The sequence below is a fragment of the Leguminivora glycinivorella genome, chromosome 5 (assembly GCF_023078275.1).
Source record: "Leguminivora glycinivorella isolate SPB_JAAS2020 chromosome 5, LegGlyc_1.1, whole genome shotgun sequence".
In the NCBI taxonomy this organism is placed as follows: domain Eukaryota; kingdom Metazoa; phylum Arthropoda; class Insecta; order Lepidoptera; family Tortricidae; genus Leguminivora; species Leguminivora glycinivorella.
The window spans coordinates 19,386,354-19,403,341 of NC_062975.1; the positions used below are offsets into that span (position 1 = coordinate 19,386,354).

The following is a 16,988-nucleotide window of genomic DNA, read 5'->3' on the forward strand; positions in this document are numbered from 1 at the left end:
AGTTACCGTATGTAAAATCACATGGACTTTAATCGCAGGCATCGTAGCCTTCAGAAAATGTAATCATGTCGTAACAATTTGGGCCGCACTGAATTCGTGGAAGTAAGGACTTTTAGCCCTTCGCATTTCCTCTCAAGACCTCAGCTACACTAATTACGGTTCCAAGCTCAAGGTATACTGGTACTGGTAGATACAATCATGACGACTTCTTTCCTCTTCGCTCTACCGCAAAAATCCACCAGTTTTAATCCTCGACCATAGTTACTACGGATTTAAGGTCAAGTTACACTGGTGCAATAAGTTGAAGCTGGTGTTAACTGGATCGAGTTAGTGGTGAGTCGAGAATTGCCGGCGCACGCTTCCGAGCGGATCAAATGACGTTTAACATTGACACGATTATGAGGTTGAGACACTTGAGACTCATTTTTACACGACTACGGTAAGTCGTATAGACACTGGTCCCAGTACCAAAAGCTAGTACACTCACCGTCATAAATATGATGATTTCGATACCTTGTCGTTTGACAATTTCGTATGACATTTCAAACACGACGTTAAAGTGACAAGGTACAGAAATCATCACTTATTTATGCCGGTGACTGTACCTGAGCAATGAGCTGTTGGCGGTAGAAACGAACAAAAGATAGTCGTTCCCGTGTAAATAAAAGAGACGCCGAATATCATAACTAAGACAAATACTTGTTGTGAAGATGTAGACCTCTCTCCAATATTGCAACAAGATGGGTATGGAATAGGCTACTAGACTCATATCTAATTTGGCACAACAAATGATCGTATTCAGTAATATTTGACATAAGAAACCAATATTTAATGATTTTGGGTATTAAATGTGTACGATGATTAATTGATTACGTATTGTTAATTTAAAAATGCGAGTAATTTTTTTTAATTCTGCCCAACGAAAACGCTGTCGGCCGCGTAGTAACGTCATAGAATTCATGTCAAATCAACCACTAATGACCTTTATGCCTCGTACTTAAAGTGTCAGAAAATCTATAGATGACATGGCTGATGTTGGTTTTGCCTGATTACGTAAAAGTATTCTTTAAAAATATTTTTGCGGTTTATAAGTCATAATAAAATATAGTGATATTTTTTTCGGTTAATTGGACAGTAAGTAATAATATAAGATAAACTTTAAAAAAGTGGGACAGACGGACAGACGGACATGACGAAACTATAAGGGTTCCGTTTTTGCCATTTTGGCTACGGAACCCTAAAAAGGGTCAAGTAGCCTATTGAGCATGCACTTTACACACCTAAGTATGACTACACTATGACCATATTTACAGCTGTATTCAACACGCTATTAAACAAGGGACATTGATTTGAGTAAATTATTATAAATTGTTTATGTAAATAGACTATAATCCACAGACAACAAGGCTCACTATTAACTGACAAGCCTATAAGACGATAGTCTGTCGTCCGTCTGGGTCAGTTGTGACCGGAGATATGAAACTGATCATAATGATTCTTAATGAAAGGAAAGAAGGTCCATATATAAACATGCATTCAGTCAACATTACCGATTGTTCTAAAAGGAAGTATATGACATATTTAGTCTACTGACTTACATCATTTTAGAAATAATAAGGTTGGATGTCAGGAACCGCGATATAACGCGTCGAATAAATAATTATGCTCAAGTGACCAATCAAATATATAATCATGCACTTGCACCTTGTTGACCCTTGTGACACCACACTATTAACTATCAATCGAAGAATATCAAAACTTCCACAGTAACAAATGAATAAACAGGTGAAGTTCAATAATAATTAATTCATTTTGAGACTTTAGACAGGAGAAATTAACAGTCTTACTTCTACTGTTAATCATTACCTGCAGGGAATAGTTATTTGTTTTACAAAGGGGCAAAGTAGTTGTTTAACCGCACGTGCCAATATTGATACCTGAGCAAGCAAAAAATTCCAATATTGAACCGCGAGCGTAGCGAGTGATTCAAAAGTGGAATCTTGAGCGTTGCGAGGGTATCAAGGCACGAAGGTTAAACAAATTTTGCCACCGAGTGAAACAAACAATTTTTCACCACACCAACACGAACAAAATACTGACTATAAAACATCAAAATAAATCAAATCCGTCAATTTATTCAGTATTTATGATTCAAAATCATCATTTATAGGTAAAATCTAGCAGCCAGATCAAGACATCGAGTTAAAATTTGTATGAAATTACTTTGCCCCCTTGTGGATAAAATGCAATTTTGCTATCTGTTTTCGAATATCAAAGAAAGCCTTTACCAGTTGGTGTGGTGAAAAATCATTTGTCTAATCATATATTGTACAAAAGACTGACGTATTTGTCGCATTGGTGTTAAGACCTTTTTCAAAGTTTAATGCTTAGTTAAATTAGTAATATCAGGGTTGGCATTTCATGCGCAATATTCTAAAGGCGATTTAAGTTATTCTTAATTTGTTTTGTAGATGTGCTCAACCTTTTACATTGAGGAAAATCACAGGGTTTTCCTGTTGACCACGTTCTCAGAAATTACGAACTTATTGATAACAAAAACATTAAAACGATTGAAAACGATACTGAATTCGGATAATTTTTTAACGAAACATGCTCTTTGGAAGTCGACAAATGCTATACTGTATTACATATCTACAAACAGCGTCAGACGTTTTATTTTTTTTGCACCTTACTGTTCATAATCAGGCATTGTACAATATGTAGGTACAGTGCGTAAGCTTTTTAAAGGGCCTTCGGACTTTAGAGTGATAATAAGGAAATAAGACAAATCAGTGATCAGTGTCTATCCTCTTGAAAATTCAACCTAAACGTTCGTCCGAGAGTATTCACTAACTCAAACTCTACGTCAAACTTTACTGTAAGCACACTTCGGACACTGGCGATCAAATATAAGAAAGAGGCGCTTTCCTAGCACACAGTCTAAGCTCGTGTAGGTGAACGCGTACTATGCTTGTATGAGTGAAATATGACAGGTCTACTGTTCGCGTTTTCGACACGCGGTAACTGTGAGGTAACCGAGAGGGGGTGTGCGGCACTTTCAGCGGGGAGCGGGAGTGGCCATACTGTACGATAGTACTCTTTATTATACTGTGCTGTAAGTGTATGAGATAGCATTAACGATCTAAAACAATCTTGTTAAGATGACAAGTTCACTTACGACATATGCAGAGTTGGAGTCATAAAGCCACTAGACATGGTCGAACGCTGATCGGGAAATGTTCTGCTGACGCTGCGTAGTTACATTTTGGTGGAGAGTTCTCCACCAAAATATCCTAAAAACTACACTACACAAACTACATATAAGATGATGAGTGCACTTACGGCATGTACGGAGTTGGGGTCAGACAGCCACGAGTTGTACATGGTCTCGACGTACGCTGAGCTGGAGCCATTGAGGAAGGGTTCGGCCGCTGTGGAACTTTTCAGCCTGTTGGCGTTTACTGTCACAGCGGCGGTCTGCGGGCAAAGAAGAACACATAAAAAGTTATTCTTAACCTGTTAAAGATTTTAAAAGGACAAAACAGAGGTGTCAATGTTTTAGACAATTTGTCATAGTGCAGTTGAGTTCGTTTACATCTCTACCTAAACACTTTACGAACGAAAATTTCTAAACAATCAGTTATTCTTGTTCACTTATGTGTAAACAGAAACTAACTCGACTGTATCTCTCCAATATCAGGTCTGCCAATATGGAAACACTTCAGCGCTTTGCCAATAGAAGCGTGTTCAAATATTTGTGAGCACTCGAGCCGCTTCGATATATATGAAGTTGATTGTTCTTAACTAAAACTGCGTCATATTTCCGTAAAATTACTGAATATGACGTCCGGTCGTTAAATATATAACCGTTTAACACAATAATGAACTATAATTAGCATAATAATAGTATCACGTTGAAAACAGTACCTAATATGCGTAAGCATTTCCCAAGCCGCCGTCTTGAATATTCTAAGCACTGGGTAATTATTAATACCTACCTATCGCGTCGTGGTTATTACCAGTATAAAAATAAATAGGGCTCAATTATTAACTAGGGGAAAGAATCGCTCGGTAAAGCAAAGGAGCCCCTTTAAACCATGTATGATTTTTAAGTTTTATTTATTTAATCGTATAGCTACAAACTGGTCGCTTACTAAACTAACAAAATATTATCAATTTAAGGACTACAATTTTATTTACATCTAGCTTTTTCACTCCACGGGCTGCGGTCACATCAAGGCTGAGCAATTCCAGGGAACAGCCTGCTTATTTCCTCTTAGGGCAGTCATGAATAATGTGTTGTATTGTCTGGATAGAGGCTCCGCAGTCACATGCCGGAGAGTTTCTCCATATAATTTTAAGTATAATGAATGTGACATTAAGATGTTCTTTAAACTTTTACGGCGTATTTTAAAAAGCTGTCGTTCTGTTCTGTATCATAAATTAGGTCTGAATAGAACTGCCTAACAACAAACGTATGTATTCGTGCAGTTCAATGAAAAGTATAGTGCAATTTACTTGGTTTTACAGTCCATTGGTTATTTGCATTTCCATTACGATTTGTATGGTCATTTTCAACGCTTAATCGGCTCAATGCCAATGTCGAGATCGTAGGTTTTTAGCTTTTTATTTTTTTTAAACAAGACAAATCACGAGTGTGTTTTCAGCTTCTAGTTGACCAAATAGTGCACGCATATTAGTACAGTTCAGATTAGGTATCTACTTGAGAATCGAAACATTAGGATCTAATGATTGCATTCTAAAAGAACAACAATGAGACCAACAGTGAAGTACATATCACAAGGAACAAAAGTTTTAGGCATAGTTTCAAAACATACGTAAATCATGATAAATGTAGAACTTTCTCGTAAACTTAAAAACAACCGATTGCATCATTGAAATAAAAGAAGTCGTCATTATTATTCAGTGTTTAAGGAGTGGCAAAATAGATAAAGCAAAGATTGATGTCGTGGACTTTGCCAGCTGTCTGATAAGGGATAAGTGATAACGTCTCGCCGCTATCGCGCTGGAGGCTCGTCCCGTCATGGGGCGTGATCATAACATACACTCAAAACAAAACCACGGGACGACAAACATCTTGATAGATAATAGTTGCTGGGTTTCATTTGTTTATTCTGTTGTAGTGGGGTTATCATTTCGTTTAATGTATTACTCGATTTTTCGATGATTCTTTGTTCTAAGCATATTTGCATTCGATATTTAATAAGAGTGTGATGGGAAGACAAATCTTTGATTGATAGGAGTTGCTGGGTTTATTTATGGCGTCATCGTAATATGTGGATGATCCCTATTTAGTTATTGAGTAGGTAAATCAGACTGGCAATAAAGAACACAAAGGGCAAGATTGTAATGTTGTCATTTTCAAATCCATACGTGTGAGAAAACGAGATGGCACTATGATATGGCCACTTTTTAATTTCTACTCCTTTTGCCAACCTTTGGGGGCAACCCACACATAGGCGACACATGTCGTAGGACGCGCAACGTGCTGTGTGTGGATCACGGCTAAAGTGCCTCAGAATGTTGAGCACTTTCATGTGCCTCTCTACTTCCTTTGGGATTAGTCGTAAGTTTGTATGTGAACAATCATTTACTTGTTCAGTTTATTATAACCTTTTCGTCATTCAAATTGATTACTGAATGATAATCTTATCTTATCATTGTCTGGCTTTACAAAGTACAAGATAGTGCCAATTATTTTATAGTCTTAGCCGACGAAAAATACGTAAACATAAGTTAGAAGACATTTCGTAGAACTGAAATTACTAACAATATGTTGGACATCTGTGCACATATAAATGTACTAACAGCAAGCAGTGAGCTTTAAGAATAAAAGACACTGTGCTAACGCGAGCCCGCTCAGTCTGCGCCGAGCGCTCGAAGACAACTGACCTGCGTTTGATCGTCCGGCGCACCTAGCTTTCGTAAGCAGCTCGATAGTTCCGAGAAGTGCCGTAAACTGCGACTAAACAAATCTTGATCCTTTTTACACCTTATGCAATTTTAGCATTCGACATGCTTTTCATATGATTTTGGATTTTAAGTTATACGTAAAGTTTGTTGAGAGTTTGAATTATTATTATATTTTGGGACCAGGATGAGGTTCTGGTTCTCATGATGATGGAGTCAGGCAGGAGATGTTCAACAGAACTGCTATTCTACTTATCATAACTCCACCATGTTTGGGCTCATTAGATTTGGGCTGATGAGCACCATCGATCTAGATGAGGTCCAAGGTCTCATGATGGAGTCAGGAGGTGGCCAACAGAACTGCTATTCTCCTCATCATAACCCCATCATGTTCGGGCTCATTAGATTTGGGCTGACGAGCACCATCGAACTAGATGAGGTCCAAGGTCTCATGATGGAGTCAGGAGGTGGTCAACAGAACTGCTATTCTCCTCATCATAACCCCATCATGTTTGGGCTCATTAGATTTGGGCTGACGAGCACCATCGAACTAGATGAGGTCCAGGGTCTCATGTTGGAGTCAGGAGGTGGTCAACAGAACTGCTATTCTCCTCATCATAACCCCATCATGTTTGGGCTCATTAGATTTGGGCTGACGAGCACCATCTGTTAGAGTAATTATTTATTAATGCCTTATTTTGATTTATCTTACTGTCATTTATGATGAAAGTATTAAAGAATATCAATTGACTAATAGTAGTCACTGGGTTTCCGCCATGTTGGAATGTTATAAAAATGGCGGACAAGCAGTGACGGTGGGCAGTTCGAGTACAGACGAGTAGTAGTGAAGAAGTCTTGAATTATTTATTGTAAATTGGTTGTTATAAGTGAATAAAGTAAATGTGATGGTACAAGTAATAGTTTTCATCACCAACCTGGTAATATCCCCAACAGTTCAGAAGTTGGACGAAACAAAAATCGATAAGATTTTTGCCACGCCGCACAAGTGTAAGGTTTTTTTTTTTTTAGTCAAAATAATGTAACGGATTTATTTAACGAAACGTGCATTTAAATTGCTTTGGTAAGTGAGACATGTATTATATTTATTTCTTAAAATTAAACTTCATGTTCTGAAACTGGTTTGATAATCTACCCTCATGGCAGTATAAATTGATGAGCTCTCATTATTGTTTTATTTAAAAGATGACTTACTTTTGTACCTAAAAATTTTTTACAAAAGGTGTGTAACATTACATTGCCCATTAGTTATTGAAACACATAAATCTGATAACTATATGACTAGTATATTCTGGATACACAATAAGCGCCGTCATATGATACGTCATTCAGTTTGTGACAGTAAAATTTCATAAATTAATTGGCATAAGGAAATCGTGGAATTATGAGTTAAGTAAATTTGTATCTTATCAATAGAAATAAAGTTCTGATTAAACGATTGCTTTATTTAACGATGCCTCGAGTTGTTAAACACAAGCCATTTTATGTTGTTTCCGAAAAGTGGTGTAATTTATTCCAACGAGGCAATTGTCCTGCTGTTGTATTCTGTTATTATAATATAATTATACATATTCGAGCTTATCAAGTTATACAGATCAGATAAACAATTAAACATTCATACTGAATGAAATACGCTGTGTAAAATATGTTCTCATAAAGTACTTCAATAATTTAATCCCTCGTGTCCGGTAACACAAGATTGGTAAAAATTATGTATACTTATGAGAAGTTGATCTCAATTCAAACTGAGAATTATAATGCAGTTCTTAATTTTGATATTTAATGCTTTAAGTACGATTTTGAACAAAAACGATTCCTGTTCATTTGCAAATACATATTTAATAGTGAATTTAACATATTATATTAACCGTTAAAATTGAAGTTGTGCAATTGTGGGTAGTTTAATTCTGTTAAGTACTGAATTTAAATAAACAACTTTGATAATAAGGTTGCCAACCCCTGGTATGAATAATGGAGAGTAAGTTGTATCTCTAATCATCTTCAGATATTTTATGATAACTAGTTATAAAAATGTTTAGCGTTTTAAAGTTTTAAAACTCAACGAATTGAAATGTGTTGTTTTTCAACGTTTTATTTCACGAATTGGACTGATTGATCTCATTTTGATTGTTGACGGTATGCTACCACATTTATGAATACTATTTTATAATGGCCAGTGATGGCAGAATTATTTAATCAAAGTAACGTATAAAATAAAATTCTTCGCATTTTACCATGGTGATCATGGGTGATAATTCGATGGGAAATCGAAAAATTACATCTATGGTGTGAATAAATATCATTAAGACATGTTTCAGACTATTAGTAATATCTGTTTGCTTCTTGAGAATAACGATTCAATCTTGATATGCTTATATATTATGGTGCACGTGACATGACGGGTGATGGTCACATGTAGTCATATATAGAGTCATATGTAGAGTCATATGTAGTCATATGTAGAGTCATGTGTAGACTCATATGTAGAGTCATATGTAGAGTCATATGTAGAGTCATATGTAGAGTCATATGTAGTCATATGTAGTGTCATATGTAGAGTCATATGTAGAGTCATATGTAGAGTCATATGGAGTCATATGTAGAGTCATATGTAGAGTCAGTCATATGTAGAGTCAGTCATATGTAGAGTCAGTCATATGTAGAGTCAGTCATATGTAGAGTCAGTCATATGTAGAGTCAGTCATATGTAGAGTCAGTCATATGTAGAGTCAGTCATATGTAGAGTCAGTCATATGTAGAGTCAGTCATATGTAGAGTCAGTCATATGTAGAGTCAGTCATATGTAGAGTCAGTCATATGTAGAGTCAGTCATATGTAGAGTCAGTCATATGTAGAGTCAGTCATATGTAGAGTCAGTCATATGTAGAGTCAGTCATATGTAGAGTCAGTCATATGTAGAGTCAGTCATATGTAGAGTCAGTCATATGTAGAGTCAGTCATATGTAGAGTCAGTCATATGTAGAGTCAGTCATATGTAGAGTCAGTCATATGTAGAGTCAGTCATATGTAGAGTCAGTCATATGTAGAGTCAGTCATATGTAGAGTCAGCATATGTAGAGTCAGTCATATGTAGAGTCAGTCATATGTAGAGTCAGTCATATGTACAGTCAGTCATATGTAGGTCATAGAGTCATATGTACGCGTAAACTCGAGTATTTTGGCCCCAGTATAAAATAATGACTTGAGCCAGGGTATTGCACAATGAATCGTATCTTGTGGAATATGGTTGACGCACGCGGATGGACGTGCGGGATTTAGAGCGCGTGGATGAACGTGCGAGATTTAAAGCGCGTGGATGGACGTGCGAGATTCAAAGCGCGTGGATATACGTGCATAACATTTAAGCACGTTGATGAACGTGAAAGACTTTCATTTCAACCTTTATAAATACATGAAACATTAATATAAAAGTACAACATAAATGACTGTGCCTTAATATCAGAATGTATATTATTTGCGACTTTTGATTGGATAAAGCAGTACAGCAATAATTACATATTTATCTTTTGGCTACGTGTAATACGTGTATCCAGTTCTTTACATATTTTATAGTCTTAGGTGATCAAGAATAAAGTAACAAAAAAAGAGACTTTATTAATAACATATAAAACTTATTACCTAGCAGGTTTAGCTCGTAAAATATTAAAAGTGAAGTACTTAAACTTTGTATCGGTTATGAAGAGACCTATTAGATTTAAAATAAAATCGTTACTAACGACTAGTTTCCCTTTCATAGATAAAAGAAATAAATTGAAAATGTGCAATTTGAAATCTAGAGAGCAAACATTAATAATCTTTTGTCTTTAAATTCGCGATAGCTCTTCATGAAAAGAAAATATATACTTGCTTTATGTGTGAATAGATCTTTTGATAATTAAATGAATTGCTTACCACTAGCGGCTTGTAATCAGCGCGAATAAAGATACGTCGGATATCGTATTTGGTTTTTCATACGACACGGTATATATAAAAAAAAAAAAGAGATTATGTATATAATGTCTAACGGGTGTCGCTATTGTTGACCTGTAACCTAAATAGTATATGTACAAAGAGTTTTTCTATTTCGGCATACTATTGCATCAATCTTAGCTAGTACCTAAAATAATAATAATAATAACTGGATAAAAAAAAAATAATAAGGACCTACACCGTAGTCGTGTACTTGCGATTAGTCTTAAATGGTTGCGTAATATAATATGTGTACGTTACAAATGGTAAATATTAACTAGGCGCGATATTTTATTGACAGGTCATTTGAGTATTTAAAGATTCTGTAAATGTGTATGATATATACATCTGAAAAATCTTGAATATACTCAGTATATATAAACAGTAGATATATTAATAGGCGATGACAATAATTTAATTAATCATAACGACTATCGATACATTATGACTTATTGAATTGATTACCGAACCATAATCGTTTTACCATAATTTCGAAGACAGTCGAAATTATGTTCCTAAAGAAAGTGGTGCAAGTTTCAGATCAAGGACCGAGGAGCGTCCAGGTGAAAGGGCCAGGGTCTGGTATTCGTTTACCACCCAGGAGTGCCCAGGTGAGAGGGTCGGGGTGTAGATTCACTTCCGACCCAGGAGTGCCCAGGTGAGAGGGTCAGGGTAAAGATACCTCTGTTTCGATCGTCCACCGTGGGTCCTCATACGCTGGCATGGTATGCGAGCTTGCGTCTGGCGGCGCAATGTCCGGCGTCCGTGATGAGCAGCATCGGCAGCACTATCCAGGCTGACAGAGCTTGGGTGGCCCATGATGCTGTTGCAGCGGACGAGTACATCATGTTGCCGAAGCCCGTGGCGGCACAGGAATTTCATTCAATCGTGTGATAAGGTGGTGATGTCATAAAACCGTGTAAATATGTTCTTTTTGCTTGTTTTGCGAGTGAAGTGTGAAGTGAAGTATTGCATTGTTTACTTAAATATGTTTATAACTTGTGAAATTAATTTAATTATCATAATTTAATTCAATTGGATGTAATGAATTTAATTAGATGTAATTAATTTAATTAATTTAATTGTATCGAAGTTAATGTTATTCATATATTTATTTTTCACGGGCCTATATTTCTTGATAAGATTTATGGAAATATTTAAAAATCCATTTTATAGCATATCGTAATTATGTGGTTAAGGTATCGGTATGAAGTTAAGTGATGTTTTGTATTTCTATTGTTTAAGAATTATTTCAAATGCATATTATACTACACTTTTATAATCTTTCTTGTATAAACTGATATTGTCTTTCTTTTGAATTATTTCACATTAAGTTTTGGCGAAGGGTCTCGCCTCGAACAGGATGGCCGAGCTGTTAGAGTAATTATTTATTAATGCCTTATTTTGATTTATCTTACTGTCATTTATGATGAAAGTATTAAAGAATATCAATTGACTAATAGTAGTCACTGGGTTTCCGCCATGTTGGAATGTTATAAAAATGGCGGACAAGCAGTGACGGTGGGCAGTTCGAGTACAGACGAGTAGTAGTGAAGAAGTCTTGAATTATTTATTGTAAATTGGTTGTTATAAGTGAATAAAGTAAATGTGATGGTACAAGTAATAGTTTTCATCACCAACCTGGTAATATCCCCAACACATCGAACTAGATGAGGTCCAAGGTCTCATGACGGGGTCAGCAGGTGGCCAACAGAACTGCTATTCTCCTCATCATAACCCCATCATGTTCGGGCTCATTAGATTTGGGCTGACGAGCACCATCGAACTAGATGAGGTCCAAGGTCTCATGATGGAGTCAGGAGGTGGTCAACAGAACTGCTATTCTCCTCATCATAACCCCATCATGTTTGGGCTCATTAGATTTGGGCTGACGAGCACCATCGAACTAGATGAGGTCCAAGGTCTCATGATGGAGTCAGGAGGTGGTCAACAGAACTGCTATTCTCCTCATCATAACCCCATCATGTTTGGGCTGACGAGCACCATCGAACTAGATGAGGTCCAGGGTCTCATGATGGAGTCAGGAGGTGGCCAACAGAACTGCTATTCTCCTCATCATAACCCCATCATGTTCGGGCTCATTCGATTTGGGCTGACGAGCATCATCGAACTAGACGAGGTCCAAGTTCTCATGATGGAGTCAGGAGGTGGTCAACAGAACTGCTATTCTCCTCATCATAACCCCATCATGTTTGGGCTCATTATAAATATGTGGAAGGTCGTTAATAATAATAAATGTTTTATTAGGGTACCCCTACATGTAAAGAGGGAGCAGATATTTTTTTTTTATCTACTACTTTTTTTTTATCTGTATTCATATACATTCAATGTTTTTTTTTTAAATCGGTCCAGTAACAACGGAGATATCGAGGAACAAACATAAAAAAATGAAAACTTGCACAGTAAGCTTGAAAGCTTAAACAGTATTTGTTCGATCACCAACTTAACCAAGAAACCTGCGCACTTGACACGAGTTGCCTGTAGTTAATACTCACCACAATATTTATGTTCCATCGGCCTGGGAATGGAATCGACAACTTGCAAACCTTATTAAGATAGTTGTTCAATTAGTTTATATTTGGTACAGTTTTGTAATCCATCCTCATTATCACGTCACGTTGTTAAATCTGTTGTCTTGTGTCAATTGTCATCTTTAGTTCATGTAACGTCCGTTGGCGCTAGTACACGAGCGTTTAATGTCACGCCACGCTATATCCGACCGGACTGATACAGGTTCGGTCGCTATCAAAACATAAAGTCCGTCTAGCCATGTTTTTATTCTTGACATGTTTTTTATTTTTAAATTATGCTTTTTTTGTTCCTTTTGTTCTTCTTTTGTATGTTATGTTACCTTCCGTGATTTTTCTCACTTAATGGTCTCACCGGAAGACCAGCGCTGGAAGTCGCCAGCAATATGCTGAGGTGAAGCCATTTCGTGGCACTTTATTACTATTTTATGTCAGTGTAAAATTGTTTATTATCTGTGTGCTTTCGAATAAAAATATTCTATTCTATTCTATTCTAAAAAAATAAATAAACATACAGACGAATCCTCGCCTCAAATCTCTCAGATTTGAGGCGACGGTTAAAAAGTGACACATCATGAGCAGTTCCAATGCACCAAATGTCACTGTTCTGGACGTAAGTGCATGCTGTTCTTATAAAAATATGAAAGTCACTATAACTGTGATAATTTCCGAAAATATTAATATTATCAAAAAACGATCTTAGTAAACCCTTATTCATTTTTAAATACCTATCCAAAAATATATCACACGTTGGGGTTGGAATGAAAAAAAAAATCAGCCCCCACTTTACATGTAGGGGGGGGTACCCTAATAAAACATTTTTTTCCATTTTTTATTTTTGCACTTTGTTGACGTGATTGATATACATATTGTTACTAAATTTCAGATTTCTAGTGCTTACGGTTACTGAGATTATCCGCGGACGGACGGACGGACGGACGGATGGACAGACAGACATGGCGAAACTATAAGAGTTCCTAGTTGACTACTGAACCCTAAAAAACAGAAATCACTATTAAACTATTCTCTAATTTCAAGTTCCTAACTAAAATTTTCCTAATAAAATTAAAACAAATTGATCCCGCTACAAACTTTCACCCCCTTTTTTCCCTCTACTAGGGGTGTAAATTTTCATAATCGATTCTTATCTCTTCGAAATTTTGTTAATGCAATCTATACAAATTTCGACTTTCTAGCTTTCGTAGTTTCGGCTCAGCGGTGTTGGTTGTTGAATCAATCAATTAGGAAACCTGAATTTATATATGTACATGTAGACTAATACTATACTTTTACTACATTCATATACCTTATTTACTACTACCATACCATGAATATGAAATTAAATAAAGAGTCCCCATATAAAATTGAAAATTATGTTATTAAAACTATCAAGATTATTCGTGTCTGCGTTGAAACGCGCGTTGAGTTGCCGGTGCTCGCGTACCGAGCGCCAACGCCATCTATCGATGGCCGTTTCGTGAAATTGATGAGCGCTCTAAGGAATAAGGGGTCTTAAGTCTCTGAAATAAAGATCACTTGCCAATTACAGTGTGATTGCCTGTAATGGCACATCATTTTATGGGTAAACAGACAGTTCTGTTCAGATAATAGCAGACTCGAGAACCCCACATGATTATCCCATACTACAATATTGAACGGAAGTAAGCAAGGTCGAGTAAATTTCGTCAAAAATACATTCTACTGTCAATTGCTTATGTTGTATGACTTGTTTTGTATGATATTTCTAGTAAAAATCTGGGTCTAAAAGGAACATTGTTGGTATGTAGAAATAAAAGATATAAACAAAAGAGACAGCATATCACCCATCCTTATCACAATGCTAATGAATAAATCAGGAATGATATTGATAAAATTCTCACCTGTGGTTTGTTGAGGAGCCATGATGCAAATCTCTCTGTGTTGCCAACTTTGTTGGAGATGTTAAAAACTACCCTTGCGCGATGCATGGCTGTGGTATGCCTGGCTCCTTACTGGTGAAGTGTCAGGTCTGCCAACAAAATAAAATGGAATTATTAATTATAAATAAGAATCAGTATAAATTATTTTAGTTGAGACGCCATTGTTTCAACACTGAAAACACAAACAAATGCATACACCATCCGTTCTCAATGTAACTTTCAAACTTCTTTGTCTTCCAAACACTGACCCTATTTTTTGTCTCCGCTGATGGGACTTAACACTGATATTGGTTTAGTTTACCTAATTTAGTATGGTTGATTCAATCCATAATTGCCATAGCAAAAATGTTGATACTTTTAAAACATAAAATTAAAGAAAATTGTCTCAAGAACATTGTAAATAATAATCTGTTCTTCCATAGGTATTACTGTTTGGATTGCCAATCATGACAAAATTGCCAGTTAATGTTGAGAAACCTTATGCACTATTTAAAAAACACAACACCACACGTACAGTGAATATTATTCCCTGCTTGACTTAAGTGTTGAATGTTTTTCTTCTTCAATAATCTAATAAATCAAACATGACCCAGTCACACAGGAGTACACAATTTTCCACTTTATCCCTTACATATAAGAATTAAACTGACATTACAATTATACTATATACTATACATGAATGTGCATTTACTGTGTGAACTTAATAATAAATATAAAAAGAACTCATAATAATGTCAAGGTAATTCATTAACAGCATAAGACGAAAAAAGTAATAATAAAACCTGCATTTAGGGCACCTTGATCACAATGCCAAACTGTCAAGTGTAAAAGTTTATGTAACAATCACTAAGTTTCTAATTATACTAAAACTAGTAAATAATCTAATAATTGACATTGACTTTTAAACATTTCATTTTGGCACAGGTTCAAAATTTGCAGCCACTATTTTAGTTGTCTATGTGAATTTAGGCTAAATTTAGATCAAGGGCATAGGTGAAATGATAATAGTAGAATGTGATGGTACTGATAGTAACTAATTAACTACTGTATTAATGAATTGTAATTTAATGCTAGTTTTAAAGTATTGTGTTGTGTACATGTATATATTATTTACTCCTGAGTAATTAAAAAATGAATACAATGAAGAATTATAGATTATAAATAAATATAAGTAAATAAGTTTTTTCCCAGAACAATATTTATTAACTTTCATATGTAAAATTACAGGGATTATTTTTAAAAATGCTCCAATTTCAAAATGTAAATAATTGTTATAGTATTTTATGACCTAATGTTCAAAAAACAAATTATTTAAAATTTGGAATAATTAAATAAACAAACTAAATTGAAATATAAGTATATTATTATATGGTAATAATATAGTGACTATATTGTAGAACACAAATATATACATTTAAATACCTATGAACATAAATTTGATTATTTAGGTTACTATATGAGTCACCAGGTCATGGGAAACCCCCATGATACCCACATATAGGATCTGCAAATTTGTTACAATAAACTGGGACAGTTTTATGAAATTTCTATTAAGTACAGTATGTAGGGATCATTTGATTGCTTACATGTTATATTTGATGGCAATTTACATTAGCATGTATAACATATTGTTTAATTTAGAAAGTAACCTTGTTAGTTATACATTTAAAATGAGACATGTATATCTTTTTCTTCTCTAAATTACAATGTAGAGTTGAAATATTTATTGAAAAATAACATTTTTATTACAATTCTGAACAAAATTCATAAAACCAATTCGTAGTCACCCGAAATAAAAAACGTATTTAAATACTGTAACTATAACATAGGTAATAAAAATACGTACCTGATGTGGTAGTACCGTAAACTCGTTATAATTTCAAGAAAATATAAATAAAATTAATGTGATCAATACTGAAGTCCCGTGATTCAAGGTTATGTAATCCGCTCGTCTGCGACAAAATTATAGCACACAAATTCACACAAAAAAATAATTTCTCCGCATGGCACTGTTGAAACGTGGTTCTATTTTTTTACTTATTTTTTATCTTTATCGATATTTACCTTTGACACTATTCGAAAGTAGATCTTGCAAAGCAAGCGTAGTCAATTTTTTGATTTTAAAGAACAACCACAGACAAGACTACTACGTTCTATATTTTTTTCTTTTTTCAGCGAAATTTTCGTTTTGTTTTCTTAAATTTCTGGCTGACATATATCAATAATTAATATGAAAGATATAAATGAACACAAAATATACGTACTCAACCTTTAAAATTCTTTATAAGAAATATGTTGTGTCTAAATGAATTCTTTGATTTTCTAAATCAAATATGAACACTCATTTTTATTGAAACATGAGTTAAGACAAAAATACTATGTATAATTTTACATAGTTTATCTAATATATACGTTGATTGGTTATCAGAAATTGCTCGTAAATTAATGTGAAACAATATTTTTACAACATCCGTGCTGTTGTCTTACTGAAAGAATTAAACGCAATTAAACGTGTCAAGTTTTCTTCCATGGAGAATAGAGGTTAGGTGAACAATCTGTCGAAGTAGAACGTCGCAAAAATGACCAGCTGAGGCCTATTAAT

The 16,988-nt window shown here is 35.1% G+C and overlaps 1 protein-coding gene across 6 annotated transcripts in view; it reads right to left on the minus strand.

Moving 5' to 3' along the window:
* LOC125226688 (2-oxoglutarate dehydrogenase, mitochondrial) overlaps positions 1 to 16,600 on the minus strand; it is a 57,793-nt gene extending 41,193 nt beyond the window's left edge. For 2 of the 6 annotated variants that reach the window (XM_048130751.1, XM_048130748.1), the window contains exons 1-3: positions 16,233 to 16,426; positions 14,348 to 14,475; positions 3,343 to 3,477 (exon numbers count right to left, since the gene is read on the minus strand). In XM_048130751.1, coding sequence (XP_047986708.1) covers positions 3,343 to 3,477; positions 14,348 to 14,434 — 222 coding nt within the window. In that variant the 5' untranslated portion in view covers positions 14,435 to 14,475; positions 16,233 to 16,426. Of the gene's footprint in view, positions 1 to 3,342; positions 3,478 to 14,347; positions 14,476 to 16,232; positions 16,427 to 16,450 lie in introns of those variants that run through there. The other 4 variants (XM_048130749.1, XM_048130750.1, XM_048130752.1 and 1 more) reach the window with 4 other exon arrangements.
* Between the last annotated feature and the right edge of the window lie 388 nt (positions 16,601 to 16,988).